At 39.8% G+C, this 23,620-nt stretch overlaps 1 protein-coding gene across 6 annotated transcripts in view; it reads right to left on the reverse strand.

Annotated features, from left to right (window-relative positions):
• Positions 1-19,785: 19,785 nt before the first annotated feature.
• IST1 (IST1 factor associated with ESCRT-III) overlaps positions 19,786-23,620 on the reverse strand; it is a 31,777-nt gene continuing 27,942 nt past the window's right edge. For 4 of the 6 annotated variants that reach the window (XM_045443388.1, XM_045443387.1, XM_045443392.1 and 1 more), the window contains 3 exons: positions 23,524-23,616; positions 22,386-22,434; positions 19,786-21,188 (listed from right to left, as the gene is read on the reverse strand). In XM_045443388.1, coding sequence (XP_045299344.1) covers positions 20,989-21,188; positions 22,386-22,434; positions 23,524-23,616 — 342 coding nt within the window. In that variant the 3' untranslated portion in view covers positions 19,786-20,988. Of the gene's footprint in view, positions 21,189-22,385; positions 22,449-23,523; positions 23,617-23,620 lie in introns of all 6 variants that reach the window. The other 2 variants (XM_045443389.1, XM_045443393.1) reach the window with 2 other exon arrangements.

Raw genomic sequence — 23,620 nt, forward strand, 5'->3', positions numbered from 1 at the left:
TGAAGAGACCATCTTTTCCCTATTGTCTATACTTGGCACACTTGTCATAGATTCATTGGCTGTATGTGCATGAGGTGATTCTAGGCTCTCTGTTCAGTTCCATCATTCTGTGTCTGTTTTATGTCAGTACCACACGATTTTGATTGCTATAGCTTTTATTTTTTTATTTTATTTTTTTCTGGGAGAATTATTTTCCAAAGTGCTCATTTATTTTTTTTTCAATATATGAAATTTATTGTCAAAATGGTTTCCATACAACACCCAGTGCTCATCCCAAAAGGTGCCCTCCTCAATACTCATCACCCACCCTCCCCGCCCTCCCCTCCCTCCCACCCCCCATCAACCCTCAGTTTGTTCTCAGGTTTTTTTTTGCTTTTTTTTTTTTTTAATTTTTTTTTTCAACGTTTATTTATTTTTGGGACAGAGAGAGACAGAGCATGAACGGGGGAGGGTCAGAGAGAGAGGGAGACACAGAATCGGAAACAGGCTCCAGGCTCTGAGCCATCAGCCCAGAGCCTGACGCGGGGCTTGAACTCACGGACCACGAGATCGTGACCTGGCTGAGGTCGGACGCTTAACCGACTGCGCCACCCAGGCGCCCCTGTTCTCAGTTTTTAAGAGTCTCTTATGCTTTGGCTCTCTCCCACCATAACCTCTTTTTTTTTTTTTTTCCTTCCCCTCCCCCATGGGTTTCGGTTAAGTTTCTCAGGATCCAGGTAAGAGTGAAAACATATGGTATCTGTCTTTCTCTATATGGCTTATTTCACTTAGCATCACACTCTCCAGTTCCATCCACGTTGCTACAAAGGGCCATATTTCATTCTTTCCCATTGCCCTGTAGTACTCCATTGTGTATATAAACCACAACTTCTTTATCCATTCATCAGTTGATGGACATTTAGGCTCTTTCCATAATTTGGCTATTGTTGAGAGTGCTGCTATAAACATTGGGGTCCAAGTGCCCCTATGCATCAGTACTCCTGTATCCCTTGGGTAAATTCCTAGCAGTGCTATTTCTGGGTCATAGGGTAGGTCTATTTTTAATTTTTTGAGGAACCTCCACACTGTTTTCCAGAGTGGCTGCACCAGTTTGCATTCCCACCAACAGTGCAAGAGGGTTCCCATTTCTCCACATCCTCGCCAGCATCTAGAGTCTCCTGATTTATTCATTTTGGCCACTCTGACTGGCGTGAGGTGATATCTGAGTGTGGTTTTGATTTGTATTTCCCTGATGAGGAGCGACGTTGAACATCTTTTCATGTGCCTGTTGGCCATCTGGATGTCTTCTTTAGAGAACTGTCTATTCATGTTTTCTTCCCATTTCTTCACTGGGTTATTTGTTTTTCAGGTGTGGAGTTTGGTGAGCTCTTTATAGATTTTGGATACTAGCCCTTTGTCCGATATGTCATTTGCAAATATCTTTTCCCATTCCGTTGGTTGCCTTTTAGTTTTGTTGGTTGTTTCCTTTGCTGTGCAGAAGCTTTTTATCTTCATAAGGTCCCAATAGTTCATTTTTGCTTTTAATTCCCTTGCCTTTGGGGATGTGTCGAGTAAGAGATTGCTACGGCTGAGGTCAGAGAGGTCTTTTCCTGCTTTCTCCTCTAGGGTTTTGATGGTTTCCTGCCTCACATTCAGGTCCTTTATCAATTTTGAGTTTATTTTTGTGAATGGTGTGAGAAAGTGGTCTAGTTTCAACCTTCTGCATGTTGCTGTCCAGTTCTCCCAACACCATTTGTTAAAGAGACTGTCTTTTTCCATCGGATGTTCTTTCCTGCTTTATCAAAGATTAGTTGGCCATACGTTTGTGGGTCTAGTTCTGGGGTTTCTATTCTATTCCATTGGTCTATATGTCTCTTTTTGTGCCATGCTATAGCTTTTATACTGTAGTTTGACATTAGGAAATGTGATGCCTCCAGCTTTGCTTTCTTTCTCAAGATTCCTTTGGCTATTTGGCATATTTGGTGATTCCATATAAATTTTAGGATTATTTTTTCTATTTCTGTGAAAAGTGCTTTGAAAGTTTGATAGGGATTACATTGAATTTGTAGATCACTTTGGGTAGTGTGGACATTTTAACAATAATCTTCCAATCCATAAACATGGGATATCTTTCCATTTTATTTGTGTCTTTTTCATTTCTTTCATCAGTGTCTTATACTTTGTATCTTTCAGTTTCTCAGTTGAATCTATTCCAAAGTATCTTATTATTTCTGATGTTCTTATAAGTGAGATTGTTTTCTTGATTTCTTTTTCGGGTAGTTCATTGTGTAACCAAATGCAACTGATTTGTGTGTATTGATTTTATATCCTATAACTTTACTAAACTCATTTATAGGTTTTACAGGTTTGTATTTGTTTTTGTTTTGGTGGGATCTATAGGATTTTCTTTGTATAAGATCATATTATCTTTAAACAGACAATTTAGTTTGTCCTTTCCTATCTGGATTCTTTTCATTTCTTTTTCTTACCTAATTTCTTTGGCTAGGACTTCCTATAGTATGTTGAATAGAAGTGCAAGAGTAGGCACCCATGTCTTATTCTTGATCTTAGAGGAAAAGCTTTTAAGCTTTTTACAGTTATGATGTTAGCTTTGGGTTTGACATACATGGTCTTTATTATGTTGAGGTACATTGCTTCTATGCCTAATTTGTTGACAGTTTTTTATCGCAAAAGGATGTTGAATTTTGTCAAACGCTCTTTCTGCATCTATTGAGATCATCACATGATTTTAATCCTTTATTCTGCTAATGTGGTATACCATGTTTATTGAATTGTTTATGTTGAATCATCCTTGCATCCCAGGGATAAAGCCAATTTGGTTGCAATGTATGATTTTTTTGTAAGTAGGCTTCACATCCAGCATGGCACCTAAAGTGGGGTTTGAACTCAAAACCCTGAGATCAAGACCTGAGTGGAGATTAAGAATCAAACACTTAACTGACCAAGCTCCCCAGGTGCCCCGCAATGTATGTTTTATTTTTTTTTAATGTATTTTTGAACTTCATGTGCTAGCATTTTGTTGAGGATTTTTTTGCATTTGTGTTCATGAACAATATTGGCCTGTGATTTTCTTTTCCTGTAGGCTTTGGTATGAGGGCATTGTTGGCCTCATAAAGTGAATTTTGAACTGCTCCCTCCTCTTTAATTTTTTGGAAGAATTTGAAAAGGATTGATGTTAATTTTTTAAATGTTTGGTAGAGTTCATCCATGATGCTGTCTGATCCTAGGTTTGTCTTTGTTGGGCGGTTTTTTGTTTTATGCTTCAATCTCCTTACTCGTTATTAGTCTGTTCAGATTTTTTGTTTCATCATTATTTAGTCTTGATAAGTTGTATGTTTCTAGGGATTTATCCATTTCTTCCAAGTTGTCCAGTTTGTTGGCATACAGTTGTTCATAGTGTCTCTTGTAATCCTTTGTTTTTCTGTGATACCAATGTTAATGTCTCCTCTTTCATTAATTTATTTATTTGAATCCTCTTTTTTCTTGGTCAGTCTAAAGGCTTGTCAGTTTTGTTTATCTTTCAAAAAAACATCGGTTTTTTTTTCTATTTTTCTAGTATTTATTTCAGCTCTTTATTGTTTCCTTCCTTCTGCTAACCTTGAACTTAGTTTGTTCTTCTTTTACTAGTTCCTTGAAGACTTAAATTAGCTTGTTTGAGATCTTTCCTTTTTCATAAAGTAGGTGTTTATTACTATAAACTTTCCACTTTAGGACTGCTTTTGCTGCATCCCCTAAGTGTGACATGACATTTTGTTGGAGAACAAGAAGCTGGAAGCACTGTAAGAATGTCCTGAAGGAAAGAGACAGAGCGGCAAGGAACTAAAAGCAGTTCCATTCCCAGGTGGAAAGCCATTGGGACTGCACGTTCTCTCCAGAAAGATATCATATGGGCACCAGGCCTGGGATAAGAATGTTTTGTCTGGCACCAGATGTACTCATGACCCGGTGTGGAATACGCTGCAGGTGCAGGACCTGTCAAGATGCCAAATACTACATTGTATGTGCTTGCTGTTATCAGACAATTTGCAAAAATAAAAGAGGCTTGAGCCAGGGGACCGCTGCTTCAGCTCCTGGACAGTCTCAGCCCCTGCTTTCCAATTCTCTCGTCATCGCACCTTTAAGACCTCTCTACAACATTCATACTTCATTTTTACTTGTCTCAAGGTACTTTATAATTTCCCTTTGATTTCTCATTTAACCCATTTGTTGTTCTGAACTGTATTGTTTAATTTTGTGTATATGTGAATTTTCCAGTTTGCCTCATGTTATTGATTTCTAGTTTCATACCATTATGGTCAGCGAAGATACTTGATATACATGCTTTCAATCTTTAAATTTGTTAAGACTTGCTTTGTGGCCCCACTTAGGATGTATACTGGAGAATGTTCCATGTGCACTTGAGAAGAACAAGTATTCTGGTTGAATGGAGCGTTTTGAATAGATCTGTTTGGTCCGTTTGGTCCACAGTGGTAACTAGTCTGCTGTTGCCTTAATGATTTTCTGTCTAGATGATTTACCCATTGTTAAAAGTGGGTTGTTGAAGTCCCCTACTATTATTGTATTGCTGTCTATTTCTTCCTTCAGTTAATATTTGCTTTAAATATTTAGGTGTTCCAATGTTGGGTGCATATATATTTATAATTGTTTTGCTCACTTTATGAAGTGAGCCCTTTATCATTTTATCACAAGTGACCTTCCTTGTCTGTTGTGCCCGAGTTTGTTTGTTTGTTTGTTTATTTATTTATTTATTTATTTATTTATTTATTTATTTTTTATAAATTTTTTTTTTTAATGTTTATTTATTTTTGAGACAGAGAGAGACAGAGCATGAACAGGGGAGGGGCAGAGAGAGAGGGAGACACAGAATCTGATACAGGCTCCAGGCTCTGAGCTGTCAGCACAGAGCCCGATGCGGGGCTCGAACTCACGGACCGTGAGATCATGACCTGAGCCAAAGTCGGACGCTTAACTGACCAAGCCACCCAGGCGCCCCTGTTGTGCCTGAGTTTAAATGAAATTCTATTTTATCTGTTATAAGTTAGAGCTACTTCTGGTCTCTTTTGGTTACCATTTGCATGGAATATCTTTTTTCCACACCTTCATTTTCAACCTGTGGTGTGTACCTAAAATTAAAGTGAGTCTCTTATAGGCAGTATATTATTGGATCTTGTATTTTTACCAGACTCAATCATTCTGTCTTTTGACTGAAGAATTTATCTCAACATTTAAAGTAATTATTGGTAAGAACTTACTGTTGCCATTTTATTGTTTTCTGATTATTTCTCAGCTCCTTTGTTCCTTTTTCCCTCTCTTGCTATCTTCCTTTGTTATTTATTTTTTGTAGTGGTATGCTTTAATTCCCTTCCCTATATCTTTTTTTTTTTTTTTGTATCTATCTATATAGATTTTGCTTTATGGTTACCATTAGGTTTACATGAAACATCCTATAACCTGATAACAACTTATGTTCAATCACATACAAATACTCTATACTTTGGGGCACCTGGCAGGCTCAGTCAGTAGTGCATGCTACTCTTAATCTCAGGGTTGTGAGTTCAAGCCCTTGCTGGGCATAGAGATTACTTAAAAAATAAATAAAAATAAACAAGATTGTGCTGCCTGTATATTGGGGGAAAAAAGAAAGAAAAACCCTCTATACTTTTTCTTCTCCTTCCCCTGCACTTTATGCAACTGATGTCACACTTTACTTCTTTTTATATTGTCATCCAGTAACCAATTATTGCAGTGGTAGTTATTTTTAATACTGTTGTCTTCTAACTTTTATACTAGGGATAAAAGTGATTTATAAACCATTATATTATTACCATATTCTGAATGAGACTATGTATTTACCTTTACCAGTGAGTTGTATACTTTCCTTTTGTTACATAGCATCATTTCCTTTCAACTTGAAGAATTCCCTCTAGCATTTCTTGTAAGACTGATCTGGTGGTGATGAGCTACCCTAATCTTACGTGTGAGTCTCGGAATGGTTTTATCACTCCTTCACTTCCAAAGGACAGTTTTGTTGGGTTTAGTGGCTTTGGTTGGCAGTTTTTTGTTTTCTTTCACCACTTTGAATATGTCATTCCGCTCCCTCTAGCCTGCAAGGTTTCTGCTAAGAAATCTGATAGACTGTGGGGGTTTCTTTGTGCGTGTAAAGTTATTTTTTCTCTTGCTGTTTTCAGAATTCTCAAGCTTTAACAGTTTGATTATTATGTGTCTCAGGATAAGCTTCTTTGGGTTGATCTGACTTGGGGGGTCCTTTGAGCTTCATGTAACCACATGTTTATATCTTTAAGTTTTCATTTATTATTTCTTGAAATAAGTTTTCTGCCTCTTTCTCTCTCTCCTCTTTCTGGGGTTCCCATAATATGTATATTTGTTCTTTTCACAATGTCCAGAATTCTCATAGGCTTTCTTCATTCTTTGTCATCATTTTTCTTTTTGTTCCTTGAACTGGCTAATTTCAAATTACTTCAAATTTACTGATTCTTTCTTCTGTATGATCAAGTCTGATGTTGAAGCTTTGTATTAAATTTTTCATTTCTATTACTGTATTATTCAGCTCCAGAATTTCCGTTTAGTTCTCTTTTGTGGTTTCTACTTCTTTATTAAAATTACCATTTGGGGGGTACCTTGGTGGCTCAATTGGTTGAGCATCCAACTCTTGATTTCAGCTCAGGTCATGATTTCATGGTTCATGACTTCGAGCCCTGCGTCAAGCTCTGCGCTGACAGTGCAGAGCTTGCTTGGGATTCTTTCTCCCCCTCTTGCTGCGCCTCCCCTGCTCACATGCACACGTGCTCTTTCTCTCTCAAAATAAACTTAAAATTGTCATTTTGTTCCTGCATTGTTTTCCTAATTTCATTTATTTGTTTTGTCATGTATTCCACTGAGTTTCTTTAAGATGATTATTTTGAATTCTTGTGAGGCAGTTCATAGATCTTCATTTCTTCGGAGTCATTCTTTGTGACCCATATAGCTTTGCATTGGTATTTGTGCACTTGAAAGAGCAAACACATTTTCCATTCTTTCCAGACTGTTTTTGGCAAGTAAAGACCTTCTTCTGTCGTTTCCCAAGGCTAATGAGATTACCTCCAGAATCTCAGTTGAGTTGGGATGGAGCCATGTCTTGTGGCTATTGTTACATCTGCAATGGGGTCCACAATTTGTGGGCCTGTTACCAGAGGCTGAGGTGGGTGTGGATTCTATCTGGTCTCTGGGTGAACAGGACTTACTCCAGAACCTTGTTCACTAGGACTAGCACTGGGACAAGGGTCTGCTTCAGAGTTGGCATATAGCAAGCCTATTACCAGGTGCAAGAATGAGCGTGGCTCCCACCAGATTCCTGGAAGGGCTCCTGCTGGGTCCCTGGGCAGGTGAGATGGGCCCTGGACTGTGGCTGAGAAGGACTGGAACCACCTCCCAGGGCTCTTCAGGATCCACAGCCAGGACCAGTGTCTACAGACCTGGTACTGGAGGGATGGATGAGTGTGTCCCCCACCCGATCCCACAGTGGGCGGGACGGCTTCCTGACAATGGCTGGGATGGCCTGGAGCCAAGTTAGAAGGAAGTTTCAGGATCTAAACTCAGACATGGTTGCTAGGCTTGTCTCCAGGAGCATTAACGGGTGTGTCCCCCAGCAGGTCTCTGGACTGGCAGGACTGCTCATGTTCTACAGCCAGGAGGGGCTGGAGTCTAGTTGAGGGCCATTCCAGTGAGTTTGTCTCCAGGAACCTTTGAACTGTGGCTGAGAGGGACTGGCACTGGGTCACAAGCTGTTTCATGGTCCACAGTCAGGACTGAGTTCTTCAGGCCTATTATCCAAGACACAGGCAGGAGTCTCCTGGTGCATGGTGCTGGTGGCAGGACCAAGACCGAAAGGTGCTGTAGCCAAGTGCATAGGGGGACAAAGCTATTTCTGAGTCTGTCATCAGGACCACAGTTTGTGAGTCAGCCACCTGGGCACGGACCTGCCTTCTCAAAATGGCCTTTTGTCAGTCTTGGACTCCACTGGGGCTTCACAACTCCCTACCTTTGGATCCCAAGGCTCCCACAAACATACTTTTTTTTCTGAGAATGGTTGCCAAATTATTGTTGCTAAGAGCAGACGCAAGAAGAGGGCCTCCTGTTTCACCATCTTACTGACGGCTTTCAGTCATCTTCTTGTCCGGTTGCATTAGCAGAAATTCCAAATTCTGTTTTTTAAAATAGCAAAAAAGGGCATTTTCTGTTACTAATTTGAAGTATTTTTAAAAACAGTTTCTTGTACTCTTTCATTAGGATTTATTACTGATGGAAACTCCTTTCTTTTGGGCAATGTTCTGCTTCATCACATTCACGTTCCTGGTGCCATACTTCTCCCAACTGGAGTATCTCCCCAAGAAGTGAAGCCATCTCACAAGATCAGGAGGATACAGAGAACTGTGGAGTCAACGGGGGCTCCCCTGATATGAACATCACAAAGTCAGACAGCATTTGGTGTTATCAGGATCAAGAGATACTGGGTGGCTATCCTATCCAAGGGGAATTTGCCATTTACTCAGGAGGAGGGTATGTTGTGAGACTTGGAAGAAGTTCCAGTACTGCAGCCAGGTGAGCAAGGCTGAAGCCTGGAGGGATAACCAGGATGTGCACTTTTGTCCATTCTTAGGGCAGTTAGGAATTAAGGACCCATTTGAGTAATTTCTACAGCCACTATAATGCTACTCTGTTGTCTCCTACACTTGTAAATACTTTTTAGACTTTAAGGAAATGTATCTTTTAGTTTGAAAATTCCTTGTTCAACCTCAAACTGTAGGTATGTTTTGGTTTGGCAATTTTCCCAAACTCATTTTTTTTTCTCATCTGGAAAAACACCTACCAATTTCAATTCAGGTATCTCTAGTTTAGGCAAACTATAATCTTCAAGTTTAAGAGGCATCATTGCCCTTTATGAACCATAATCATCCAAGATTCAAAGTTAAATTGCCAGAGATTTGTAGAATGGTTTTATATGTGTATGTGATAAAAATCTTTGTCATTATGTATGAAAAAGCTTAAATTATCTCTTCATTTAAATTTACAGCAAGAATTTACTCAAAAAGAATGATGCTGGGGCGCCTGGGTGGCTCAGTCAGTTGAGCATCTGATTCTTGATTTCAGTTCAGGTCATGAATCCAAAGTCATGGGATCCAGCCCTGTGTCAGGCTTCACACTCCCTGCTTAAGAGTCTCTCTCTCCCCTGCTCTCTCTCTCTCTAAAATTAAACAAAACAACAACGATGCCAACCAAATAATGACATTTCCACCCCTCTCAAACCTGAATAGCTATTAAGATTAGCACTTAACATTTAGAAGTAGAAGGAGTAGAGTAATAGGTGGCTGACGTAAAATTAATTCTACCCTAGATATTAAATGCCAAATGTTTTCTTGAACATTGAAGTTTGGTGTGTGAATACTATTATGATAACCTTCATCTTTGTAGCTAAGTTTATATTAGTGTTAACTAACACTAGTGAAAGTTTGAACATTAGTAATAGTATTTAATAGGTAAACTAGATTTGGAGATGTAGCTTTGCATACTACTGGTACGAAGGTGATATTGGAGATGCCAGGGCATTTTTCTCCTTTGCAGGGTTGAATGGAGAAGGTAGCTGGTAGCGTGCTTCTCCGTCTTCCCAGAGTTCTGCAGCATCTTGAACAGAGCCACCGGCTTGACCATTGCGCCAAAAGCCTCTTTGTGCAATTTGTGGTCTTCACTGCTAATGTGAACCTGTTGTGTGCAGGGACCCTGATTTTGGAGTCCAACAACATGGGTATGAAGACCTCTTCTCCCCTCTCTCTCTGACCTGCGTATCACAGGAGAAGGCTCAGTTTCTTCATACCATTAAAAGACAAAGTTATCAGGGCACCTGGGTGGCTCACTTGGTTGAGCGTCTGACTTCAGCTCAGATCATGATCTCACAGTTCGTGAGTTCGAGCCGTGCGTCGGGCTCTGTGCTGACAGCTCAGAGCCTGGAGCCGCTCATGCTGTCTCTTCCCCCACTCATGCTCTATCTCTCCTTCAAAAATAAATAAAAACATTAAACAAAAAAAGTTAAAGTTATTAAAAGTCAAATAGTTCAAGGCAAAAACTAGCAGTCCTCTCTTCCTCCCCACCTCATGGCCCTTCCCAGAGACAGCTCTTTCCAGCTTTTTAAACTGGTTCTTTGAAATATAAAAATTAACATGATTAACTATTTCATGAATTTTTAGTTGTAGGTATTATCTATTTCTTTTTTCCTCTACTGATGAACATTTAACTTTTTTATATCCAATGCATATCCTTAACACACACATACACACCTTTTCTCTTTCCTTATCCCAATATAGTAATAATGAAAATAAATATTAAACTAACCATAAATTGTGACTATATAAATGATTTTTCAAAGATGAGCCATGTAACATATTAGTTAAATTTCTTTTCTTCTACAGCTTTTTCCTTAGAGTTTATAATTACCTCCCCCCTTTTTTTTTTCCATTTGGTTTTGCATGGATCTATCACTGAGTCATCTCCAAACTCCTCCAAAAGTAAAAATCTCATTCTGTTCAAAAAGTGTCAAGTAACCTTCATTTTAACCTTTAAAAGATAAAAGGACCTCTCTAGGGCCCTCCATCCTTTTGGTACAGTAAAGATCGGTTATCTTCTAGGTCTGCATTATAGCACTCACCCTGGAATCTCCCTAGGGATTATCTTGACCTCTCTCCTCTGCTGGATCTTTCTCCTGGATCCCATTTTTCCTCTGCTGCTGTACTTTATCATTTAAGCTAGAGAGCATCATCCAGGAAATTACTGCAAGGGTGCAAAATTAGTAAAAAGGGTGCAAAAGTAGTAAATTTTTTGAAGCCTTCCATGTCTCAAAATGTTATTCTGCCATAACATTTGATTGCTAGCAATTCTGGAAACAGTTGTCTTCACAGAATTTGAAAAGTATAGCTCCATTGCTTTCTAGCTTCTCAGGTTGTTGTTAAGATGTATAATGATGTTTGATGCCCCCAGCTCTCAAAAGTTTTTAGAATTTTCTCTCTTCAAGGTGAGTCTTTTAATCTGGAAATGTGTCCTTAAGCTCTGAGAAATTTTCTTACAGACTTCTATTTCTTCTCTATTTTTCTCTGTTCTTTTTCTGGTATTCCTGGCATTTTGACATTGGAGTGACCAGACTGATCCTTTGATTTTCTTGGTTTTGCTTTTCCATCTTTTTTCTTCTAGTTTCTGGGAACTAAATTCAATAAATGGTTTGGAAATGGTTTAGAATTGAAGTATTCATCTTTATATTTCAATTTTTAAGAATTGTTTGCCCTTGTTTGTTTTGTTTTTTTTTCATAGTGTCCTGTTCTTTTATGGATGCAGTATCCTCTGAACTGTGAGGATGTTACAGGGTTTGTTGTTTCCTTTTCCTCCCCTGCTCCCTTTCTCTGATGCCTCTGAGCTTTATTTATTTATATAGTGATTTTACTAAAGTACAGACAGAGACAGGAGGACCCTTGGGCAGAAAGAGCTGCCAAGCTTTTATTTTTTGATTTGTTTTGTTTTGATCTCCAGTTTTCAGTGTAAGAGGTTCAAATATGTGGCCAGCTTTTCATATTGAAGAGGGGGACAGTAAAAAGCAAATAAATGCTATTTAGAAGTTATTTGCACATGGAAAGAGCTTGTCAAGTGTTATCTAGGTCTATGGGACAGTTTTCACATAGAGGGACCCTCCAAACTCCTGCCTTGAGGATATAGGCTTGTTGGACCTCTCAGAGCCTGTGGAGAAAGGGGCCTGGGAAGCATCTCACCAAGCGGTATAAAAACTTTCTCTTAATTCTTTTCTAGTAGATCATACCTGGTGCCCCTGACTTCAGATTCTCTCTAGTTCAACATCAGTAGGAAAAAAACCTTTAATTTTAGGGTGGTGGAAGGCAGGATGGGTAGCTAATACCTTGTCGCAAATGATGAGGAAGGAAATCTGGGATCTTGCAATCAATTCTTGTATTTTCAGTTCCACCTAACATTACTTTCAAAAGTATCTGACGCCTGTAATTTTCCTTTCTAGGCTTGCTTCTTCTGGGTTTTCTACACAGCTGATTTAGGTTTCAGCTTTCTTGACTCTGCTTTCAGTGTCATCCTTCTGTTGTCCAGCTTCCAGCAGTTTGTTGCTGTCTCTACCCCCCTCTTTTTCTTTGGGTTGTTCTTTATGCCTTCACTATTACTGTAGTGGCCTTTTTATGAGATTAGAGGGAAACTAGTATGTTCACTTCCCCTATGTTTAACAGGAAGTCTGTCCTTGTCAAACTTCATTTTCTCTTTATCTTCCCCATAATTTGCCCCCCAGTATCGTTCCATTTACTATCAGGTGTTTAATCAGGAATTTTAGACTTCTATATTTATTTCTAGATGAAGCATGAAGGCTTCCTGTGGGTCTTCATAGGATTTTTCATTAGTAGTAACTACCCAAAAAATAAAAATTAAAAAAAAATAATAAAAAGGGGTAAACATGGGAAAGTCCCAGTCTTTTTTTTTTTTTTAATTTTTTTTTTTCAACGTTTATTTATTTTTGGGACAGAGAGAGACAGAGCATGAACGGGGGAGGGGCAGAGAGAGAGGGAGACACAGAATCGGAAACAGGCTCCAGGCTCTGAGCCATCAGCCCAGAGCCCGACGCGGGGCTCGAACTCACAGACCGCGAGATCGTGACCTGGCTGAAGTTGGACGCTTAACCGACTGCGCCACCCAGGCGCCCCAGGGGAAAGTCCCAGTCTTAAGAGGTAACTCTGTGAAGTGGAATTCCTTTTATTTTTAAATGTACTTTCTACTAAGGGACACATCTTAATTCTATTATTTTGGGGCCTTATGAAAGTTTATAGTCACAAGACCTGTCATGATTTTATACACAACAGTCTCACTGTCCTGGGTGGAATCTGAGGCTTTTTAGTCTATCATAGAAACATCTGAGTATTCACAGGATACTATTAGTATTCATGGGATATTAGTGCTTTACACTTAGTAAATTTGAAATGGCTCAAAGCATACTGATTTCTGAAAGTGTATTTTAAGTAGCTTTCCCTTCTCCCCACACTTTACATCACGGTCGTCAGTTCTCTTCCAAACATCATATTGTAAGAGTACAACTAGTCAGTGTATCTCTGCACCTGTTCTGGCTTGGCAAGGATAACACCTTTAATAGCTGTGAAGTCAGACACTGCCCTCATGGTCGGGTCACCAATATACCCATTCACTCTATTGATAGTGCAGCCAGCACATTTCTCCGACACATACATGATCTCAGCTAATATCCAGTGACAGCTCTAGAGGAAATACCAAGTAAAATGTAGAGATTCAGGAACATTTGTAATAGATAATCCAGGAATAGTTGCACTGATTTCAAAGACACAGTTTGAAAGGAAGAGGGCACAAGCTTTAAAGACTCTTGACTCCAGGTATTCTTTGTTCTCAGGTGCCTTCTTCACCCCTCTGAGGCTGGACATTTAAGTTCCCTTCAGGCATCCAAGAAGGACTTTGGTCTGTTATCTCACAAGTCCTCTGTTATCTCCTAGTCTGTTACTACGCCTTCGTACAGGTGAACTTAAAGTGTTAGATGTAAAAGATTCTTGAAGTTTCCAGATGTTATCAGGGGAGCTCTACAATGAGCTACTATTAGAATTAGGGCTATGACTTTGGTCCTTTCCAGAGCCTGAATTCAGTTAAAAGGTGACTGGCTTTCCACCAAGTAGCTCCTCCAGTTTTCAAGAGCTAAGGGATTAATCTCTAGAAGGAATATTTTTTGTGTACAGTTGCATTATCCCTATATAAGGTCATAGCAAGAATTGAAAATATGAATAAACAGAGCAAGTATTCAAAAGTACAGGTAACTGCACCAAAAGAGAATCTGTCGTAAGCCAATACCTGTCTTATTTTCAGGCCTGAAAACTAATTTGGAAACTTTTTAAAATGTAAACAAAAATGAAATAATGTATCCAATGAAAGTTGTAGTGGAAAAGGCGAACTTTTCTGTAAGCAGGGGCTCTGAGTTACTACAGAGCAGACCAAGACCATAACCCAGTGTGTTCAAGTTAGATTTGACAAGTGCTCAGCTTAGTGTTTTGCCAGTATTAAAATACTTCGTTAGGGAGACACCTGGCTAATCTTTAAGGCAAGCAGTAGTGACTGTGGCGTCTGTGTTTAGGGTCATTGGCTGAAACAGCAGAGGTGGCGGTTCTTCACTAGGAAAAGAAACATCCTGGACACGAGCATAAGCCTCATTAGCTGTCATCCTGGGTCTTGACATGAAGCTTACTTCTCTGCATAAGAAAAACATAGCACAATACCACTATGACCGTAACAGGTAAGAAGGAGACTAAGGAGCGAAGCCTATTCCTAGTCAACATCCAAAGTTTCCTGATTACTCACAAGTATCCTTTCAAACACCCTTTCCTCCTCCACTGCTCTATCAGACCTATATTTGTATACCAGAGTTAAAAACAGAACTCCGACTAATGTCCACAGCTGAGAAGACAGTTAACAAGAAACCATTTATACTGCTAATCATATTGAAAATGTCCTCTGTCTTCCTAATACTTAGGTATGTGTTTGTAAAGGATAATACATTCAAATTTCACACAGCAAGGACCTGGAATTAGTTATATTTTGCACCCTGGCCAAAGAATAAAGCCTAAAGCATGACAAATGATCATGCTTTAAATAAAACTGCAACACAGTGCATTTTTTAAATCCAAAGAGGGTTGCTTTCTGGGTAGGGATGTTCATGCATTAGCTTGTCCATTACTTAAGAGACATCTGGTGCCCCTTTGGGCAACTTCTCTGGTCTTTCCCATGGGGAGGAGCATCTATTTCCCAGGCCAAGTATTGCCATGTGGTACTTGACTTTTTCAGTGGTCACTAGTCTGGATTGTTGATTTGTGTAATGAAGCAATGTTCCAGGTCAGACTTACAGAGGGTTGTTTATGTAGGGAGTGTGTCTGTGCAGTTAAATCGTGTTGACAGTTGAGGTCCATCTTGCTGTATGGCACTGCCTAGGTCTTAGACACTAGAACAGTTTGTGATCAGACACCAACTTGCTCTATGTGGTCTTTCCAAGTTGCAATACAAGATTGTGAATGCATTTCTCATATAACACCCTTCCGTCTAGTTTACCTATCATCTTTCTACTTTTAGCACTGTTAAACCTATTAATTATCCTACAGAAAACAGAGCAGCATAAGGGCACATCTCCTTAGGCTAACTCCTCTCCTTTTGAGGAGAGATTTAACTCAAACTGGAGCAGTGGACGAGGCTGGCCTTGATTTTCAGGATGAATTTGGAGTAATCTCCTAGGGGTTGCACTTCAGGGCTTCTGGAGATCTCCCAACCAAATACATGGCCTTTTGCCAGTGCTCTCACATCCACAAGTACCAGAGGCGACACTGAAAAGAAGAGTTCTGACATCAACAAGTGTTTGACCCAACAGGACTTGCAGAGATGCTACACTTCAGCTGGAGAAGTGGATAGCATACACTTCACCTGAATGACTGTCAGCCTTGCTGGGTACAAGTTCATCAGCTTCCATGAGGTAGTAAAAGTAAACTCAGCAGTCGTTCACCTCATGGGCTTCCTGGTTCTACTGGCAACTGTTCAGCTCTGGAACCTGCTGGATCCTAACCCCAGGCTGCAGGACGTCAGTAGAGCACCCGGCAAAGCCTGGGACAGCTTCCTGCTGTTCATCCTGATCCTGCTGACAGGCTATGCCATTGCTGTAAGCCCTCGTTCCCACTGCCTTTTCCTAAAAGCTGTGCTGGCCTTGGAATCACATTGCCTCCCTGAAAAAGCACTGTATGAGAAACCATCAGTTCAAGTTAGCAATAAGTTCTGGAGAAAAGAGTGAAGAAATCTTTTATAGTTCCATACTTAACTAGTAGTGAGACTTAAATGCAGAAATTTGTCTCATCTCCTAAAATTTAGCTCACAGGTTGATGTGAAGGTCAAATAAATTGATGAAAACACTACGTAATTAAAAAGGAAATATGGGTGTGTGTGTGTGTGTTGGTGGGGGAGGGTTTCTTTTAGGCATAGTGATTTGAATGGCCACTAAAGCATTTCTTTCATTTCCATTCTCTTTGGTTCTGTGTTGGCCTCCTTATCAAGCACCTCAGGAGGGAAAGAACTGAAACCAGCTTCATTACTGTCTACCCTCTCCTGACTGGTCTTTGTCCTTTCCAGTTTAACCTGCTGTTTGGATGGAGCATCTGGGACTACCAAACTTTTTTCAGCTCAGCAGTGACTGCTGTTGGTCTCAAGATGGGAATCTCTCATCACAAGGAGGTAAAAAGCCCCATCACGGTTTTCCTGCAGGATTCTATTTGGTTTTTTATACTTAAGGGGTGAATTGCTTACAAAAAAAGCAGCCCTTTCTGCACCACTACACACTGGAAAAGGGAGTGTAGATCCTTTGCCTTTCCATTTTATGGTGCTATCTATGAATACAATTTGAGTGGCTGTTACGTTCAGAAATGTGCCCTTTTCAAGCACCTAGTCCCACTTTCCTCATTTCTTGTATTCTTAGACTTATTGCCAGGACACTAGGCCTCAATTTATATTCTCATAACCTACCCAGATTAACATTATTTGCTGTTTCTGTCTCAATGGCCCTTTTAAGTATACAATGAAGTATACTTCTAAGAAAATTCGGCAGGTATAATTCCAGAAAGAACTGCAATATTTGTTTATAGTTAATAAATGCTCATTTCAGACAGCTTGTATTCTCCCCCTAAGAACTACCAACACAAGTCTCTTCTATTCAGTATAAAAAGTATAAAAAATAAAGTAGGGGGGCGCCTGGCTGGCTCAGTCAGTAGAGCATGTGACTCGTGATCTCAGGGTCAGGAGTTTAAGTCCCACATTGGGTGCGGAGCCTACTTAAAAAAGATAGAACAAGGAAACCTAGATGAGGATTTGTAGCCCTAGCATATATAGATTTGATTAGGACAGAAAAAACTACAATTCAAATTAGTGAATGAAGCCGTCACTCTTGGAACACTTTATTTACTAAAGCTCTTAAGGAGGTAACAATCACAACAATAAGCTTTTGCTAACACCTCCTTTTTGACTTAACTCTTTTTCTGTTTTAATCATAATCATATACAATGTGAAGGGAAAATGGAGTATACTTACTGGGCAAAGTCTTACAGCACAATCTGAGATTGTCCCAAGTTACTTGTTGACCTAGATAGAGAGTAGCTATAATTAAGCACTTTTAAGTGGATGATGTATTGTTACTAGGATATATTTGGTCATACAGATTTCCATCACAGTGGTATTTATTATAAACATTCACCCTCTAAGTTGTTGGGCTGTTTTGTTTTTTTAACAGTACCCTAGTGGCAACAGTGAATGAGCCAAAATATCAAGGGAAAAAGTGCATCATTTGTTAAAATGAACATGTAAATTAAAATGCTGTTATGGAAACCACTCTAGTAACCCTGTATTTGAGAGATGTCTTTATGCTGAAAAGACTGGCAAAACTCAGCAATTACACTTTTAAAGATAACACTTAAAAAAACAACCAACTATGCTCTGTCTCTCTCTGTCTCAAAAATAAATAAACGTTAAAAAAACAAACAAAAAAAAAACAACCAACTTAGGGGCACCTCAGTGGCTCAGTCAGTTGAGCATCCAACTCTTGATTTTGGCTCAGGTCATGATCTCACAGTTCATGAGTTTGAGCCCGGCTTGGGATTGTCTAAATAAATAAAAAGAAAAAAAGACTAAAAAGCCAGTTTTTATGGTTAACCTGTTAAATTTTATTAGAATGCTCCTGTGTTTAAAGTAGAGGTCATAGAATGGCAGAGACAGTTTTCAGGATTTCTGATGTATTTTTTCAGTAACCTTTTGCTACTCTTTCAAACCTCCATGTTTATATTTTCCAGAACTACCAAAACTCACATGGGTTTTGAATTATAGTGCTATTGTGACTCACCTGTTTACCTGCGAAAACACTGAAGTCAATTATTTTTATACCCACCCAGTCTATCATTCTTTCTCTTCTGTCCACTCAAAAGTATTTTCCTTTTTAATAATTTTGCTTCTCCAAGTTTCCATCAAATATTTTATGTGACTATATCCCAAACATAAGCATTTTTAAAGTAGAAATTAAACTGACAATCTTTAAACTCAAAATTTTATTGTCTCTTTCCAGGTTGTTGTTTTAGAGCCAATCCTGGGTTCTTTTCTGATCCTCACCAGTGTCATCTTGATAGTACTTGTGATCATTAACCTTTTTGTTTGTCATCCTCATGGCCTTTGGTAAAGAAAGTCCCTTAAGGTAGGTAACTCTCTGGCTCAGTAACTGAAATATAAATGTCATGATTCTTCTATCATTGGAAAAGCTCAACTGTTGCTGCTCTTAGGCGGACATAATGCACAGTATTAGCATATTCCCTTTATTGGTCTCTGCCAACCATTTTTATAGGAAACCCAGTTTACCAAGACTATATTATGTTCTATATCCACTGTCCTATAAACACCTGGTCCTCCGCTATTTAGCAGAAACACTCCAATGCCTGACAGTAAATCATAAAAGGAAATTTCCAGTATTACTATTCATACTTTTTTTTTGGTATCTTGTGGTACTTTTTCTCTCCAACATCAGGATCAATTGTTAATTTCCCCCACTCTTCTCCTTTTGTCTTTGAACAGACTCTAAAAGAAGGTGCATTCACAGATGGTGCTGCAGAGTTTGCTAGGAATCCAGCGGCACCAGATAGCAATGGGCATTAACAATGGAGTTTTAAAAAATGAACTATCTTAATCATGTTCATTCCCAGCCTGGCTTATTACTACTTAGCATATTATTACTTATCTTTGCATGGCACAGTTTAGAAAATTACCCATGTTTATATATAATGCACTGTTAATTTTGTAAATCACTGAGGAATCAAAATCCCCTGTGGCTGCAAGTTCTTCTGTTTATAGATCACGGTCAGGAAAGGGTTAATTAACCCTGCAAGAGTGATACAGAATAATCCAGCTCTGCTGCCAAACAACAAGTAAAAAAACACTCATCACCAATGTTTCAGTATGGCTGTGGGAAATATAAATGAATCACAAGTGGGCTCACAGCAGCTTACTTTTTTTTTTAACATTTATTTTTGAGAGAGACAGAGCACAAGTGAGGTAGGGGCAATGAAGAGGGAGACACAGAATCCGAAGCAGGCTCCAGGCTCTGAGCTGTCAGCACAGAGCCCAACAGGGGTTAGAACCCACTAATGGTGAGATCATAACCTGAGCTGAAGTCAGACGCTTGACTGAGCCACCCAGGCGCCCTGACAGCAGCTTAAAGATAAATGCATGAGGTTTGGGTAATGGAGAGCCCTGTCCCAGAGGAGTAACCAAGCAAATTCACAAATGCTATCTAGGCTTAAATACAGAAGTTGAGGGGCGCCTGCGAGGCTCAGTCAGTTAAGTGTCTGACTCTTGATTTCGGCTCAGATTATGATCTCATGATTCATGGGTTCAAGCCCCACATCGGGCTCTGTGCTGATAGTGTGGAACCTGCTTAGGATTCTGTCTCCTTCTCTGCCCTTCCTCTGCTCACTCTCTTGCAAAAATAAACATTAAAACACACACACACACACACAGATTGAAATGGGCTCCTCACTGCTGCAGGCATCCCCATGACCCAGGGAACCAAAGAGTTAAAGTCTGGCTTGTGCCCAGCATGGGTCACTGCTTAAAATAATCTCCACTAAAATCCAAATGTGCACCTCATCGTTTGACCAAACCAAATTCAGCAAGGCACAGAATTTTTAACTTTATTATCAGCTACTGAGCTATGAGATAGATACAAACCAATCAAAAACACTAAAGTTGCTTGAAACAAGTATATACATTACACTACACATAAGCCAGAGTCCTACCTTCTGATCCCAAAACCATCCCTCTGGGGAAGGACAGCCTTATCTATAGGGAAAAGGAGCACATTAAGTTACAACAGTAATAGTCTCATCCATCTAGGAAAGTAGTGAACTACAGCCATGTTTTTTATGGGCACCAAAAAATTTTCTGATATCAGTCTTTAAAGGTTCTCTTAATCATAAAGTTTTCAAATGAAAACAAGTACCCTTCTTCTCCTGTAGGCATTCCAGCTCACTACCCAAGAGATTTGAGTACTTCTATTAAGGCAACTGGAAGCCCACCTTAGCCTTGAATGGTGACTTCTGCCCAACATGTGACCTGTCCGCCATTTGCCAGTAAATGCAATCCAACAGAACATGCTATGGGGAAAAACAGGAATTTATGCAGTGTTGCCCTCTGGTAAAAGGAGAACACAGCACTCAAAGCAAAAGGCCACGGAGGGCTCCCTGAGAATCCAGCAGAACTAAGAGAAGCCTTCAACTTTCCAAATAAACTTTGCAACTGGATCCAGGTAGAACAATGCCCTGCAGCAAGAAGTAGTGTATATGCCAATGAGAGGACCCAGCTTCCAAGAACTGTTAAAGAGGCTTCCAGCATCAGTCTCTCTTCCCATTCAGATCACACCTTTTTGTCTTGATTCTTGCTCACCACAAATCCCTCTGTACAGAGGGGTTTGTTTCTAAATCTAGAACTTCAGCACAGGACTGAGAGAGACTTCATGAAGTAATGTCCTCCGTGTCCAGCCATCTTTGGCAGCTCTCCTTACAATGCTTTCACCTTTTCCCTGCGGAGGGACAGAAGGACAGGTGATGGGCGAACCTGGGATCACACTCAAAGGAGACGAACAAGCAAGGTTGCCAAGGCTGCTCTGGCCTCGTTGACTCTAATTGTTAGTCTCTTAAGAGCAACAGAGAACTGGAAAGCAGCAGAATTTAGAGCAGGAAGAGAGCCCAAAGGAAAAGTGTGCTCAGTGATGGTAAGAGATGAAAAAGAATTGCACGGAGATTCTTTGTTACAAGGAGAAACAGTGCCGTCTCAAATCCCAGAGTGTGGAGGTTGCCTGGCTTAAGAGATCTAGGTTTTCTTTTTTAACTCTTCAAATCTCCGGGAAAGATCATCAAAGTCAATGTCCTCAGATGCTGAGGTGTTGGCACCAGCAGATGCAGTCGGTAGTGTGTCTGGCACAGACGGCAACTCTGGTAGTACAAAGTTGTCGCAGGTGTCCACAGGTCTGGAAGGGGGCTTTGCGGGGGCTTCCGGCTTGGGCCCAGGACCTAATTAAATAAGGGTAAGGAGCCCAGTGTTACAAATGCCAGAGAAGGGGCTCAGATCCTCAAAGCCCACAATCCCCTTTGGCAAAAACAATGTAACTATCAAAACACACAAGAAAAATATGATTAAAGATCAATAAAATTTTCAGTACAATTAAGATCTACATTCCCTTAATACAGTTGAATCCTGTTTTACTTTCCTATGGTAAGAAGAAATTTTAAGAGAAATTCCAGGTGTGGTACATGAAACCAGGTACACAATGCGTTCTCTTAGACTGTGCCCTTTCACAAAGGTCTGCTCCCGTAACAACAAAGTCCAAGGGGTGGCACTAAAATTCTGTTGGAATGAGCCACTCTTTAAGGATTAGGGGAAGAAAAATTTTATAAGGAATATTAATGTCTACATTGTTTGATGTAACAGAATCAGAATTTCCACTCTTCCATTTTGTATTTTACAAGTTAAAATCATCCCCCTTTCCGTTTGTATCTAAGTTCTAGAAAAGGTGAACCTAAACTATAGTTTTAGAAAATAAGAACATTTGGCTCCAGGGTAGAATGGACTGGGAAGGAACATAAGAGAACTTTCTGGGGTGATGGAAACTTAATACACCTTGACTGAAGTCACTGTTAGGTAAAATCAAAACTCATCAAAATATATACTTCTGTGTATTTTTTTCTATGTTAATTATACCTCAACAAAACAACTATCCCCAAATTTTAAAAGCATCCCCCCACCCTGGGTTTCTGAAGTGCTAGTAGTGTTTTATTTTCTGAGTAGATGGCCACACAGCATGCTTGCTCTGTGAAAAGTCACTGAGCTATTCACTATGGTTTTATCTACTGCCCCCTCATTAATGCCCAAGTTTGTTAATATAAACATGTATTTATATAAATACAAATAATTTTGATACTTCTAATACAATGAAAGTTGAAGCAGCAAGAACATCAAGAACTTGAGGTTGAAAGAATAATACCACCAACAGAAACAAGGAACTTGAAAGATTCTCTGGGGCCAGAACGGTATTTTCTTTATGGACAAGGGAAATCCTGAGTTCGATTTTTGTCATACTACTCTCAGGGAAAGGACAGGGCATGTGGGTAAAATGCCATGGATGGACATGAAAACTTTCTCTGAGGTGGAAGCAGTAATGAGAAAACAGCAAAAAGGTTCAGCACTGAGGGTTTCTGACTCACACTCACCAACAATCTGTGCAGAAGAGACATTCTTATCAGCATTAACGTCATCAACCTGAAACACAAATACTGTTACCAAGGGAGAAAGCAAAGGCATTACTAGAGAGAAAGTACTGATACTGGTATAAGCCCCTATGTTTTCCAAAAGCTAAGCAGAAGCAACAGAACCACTCCAAACAAACTGCCCCTCCACCCCCTGTACTCTTTTCTGATCTTCCAGCTAGACAGATACCACATTAAACTCTAAACCACCAAGCAGAGAAAAAGGAAATTCTTACCACACCATAACACCTCTCTTTGATACCTTCACCTTCTGTGCAGAGAGAAAGCACTAACCCACTGAATTCATCTCTCCAAGAACCAAGTCCTCAAATACTGAAGATCTTCTACCTCATTCCTAGAAACAGCTGTGGGCAATGCTTCAATGCATGCAAGACCAAATAAGCCCAAGGGAAAACCAAAGGAAAGAACACTAAACAAGTTCAGGAACAGGAAGATCTCCCAGCAAACGCCCTATCAATTTGTTTTCTCTGTAATTCATCAGATGGAAGGAAATAGGTCTCAAAAGGCACATACTAGCTGAGGAAACAAAGGTGACAGAAAAGGAGCCCTCTAATTTAGAATCAAAGCTGTGCAACCACCAACAATTCAAGGAATGATTATATTTATAAGTTTTACCTACAAAACTAAAATGTAAAATTAGTAATATTGGCTGAAATTTACTAACTGGACACTTCTATTTAAGACAAAAATCTGGCCACTATTCCTTTACACAGTGTTGAATTCCTAAAACTGGTATTTTAATTATGATATTCCAACAGCAGGACTATACCAACTCAAAACAATTCTTTGCCCTACTCCAAAAAAACTAGGCAAGTGCCCTACGTGAACTTTCTAAGAGACCTTCAGCTCCTTCCTGATTCCTGGCTTAAGTGCAGACAAAGCATTGCCACCAATGATGATGCTGCTGCGGCCGCCACCACCCAACTTCCAGGGTAATGTTAAAGCAACACAAGAATCCAAAGCAAGAGCAATGATGGTACCAGGAATTGATCAAAACTTTGCCTTCCCTGTGGCCATTATTTTGCTCTCTCTTCATGGGAGTCACTCTCCTGCTGCTTACAAAAGAGGCTCAACCACTTACAGATTCATACGATGGGGGAGTTGCCGGTATCTGAGGTGGATGAATATTGGGAAAAGCCTGGTAAGTCCCCATTGGCAATCCATTGAAATCCGACTGC

This window comes from Leopardus geoffroyi, chromosome E2 (assembly GCF_018350155.1).
Source record: "Leopardus geoffroyi isolate Oge1 chromosome E2, O.geoffroyi_Oge1_pat1.0, whole genome shotgun sequence".
NCBI lineage: Eukaryota > Metazoa > Chordata > Mammalia > Carnivora > Felidae > Leopardus > Leopardus geoffroyi.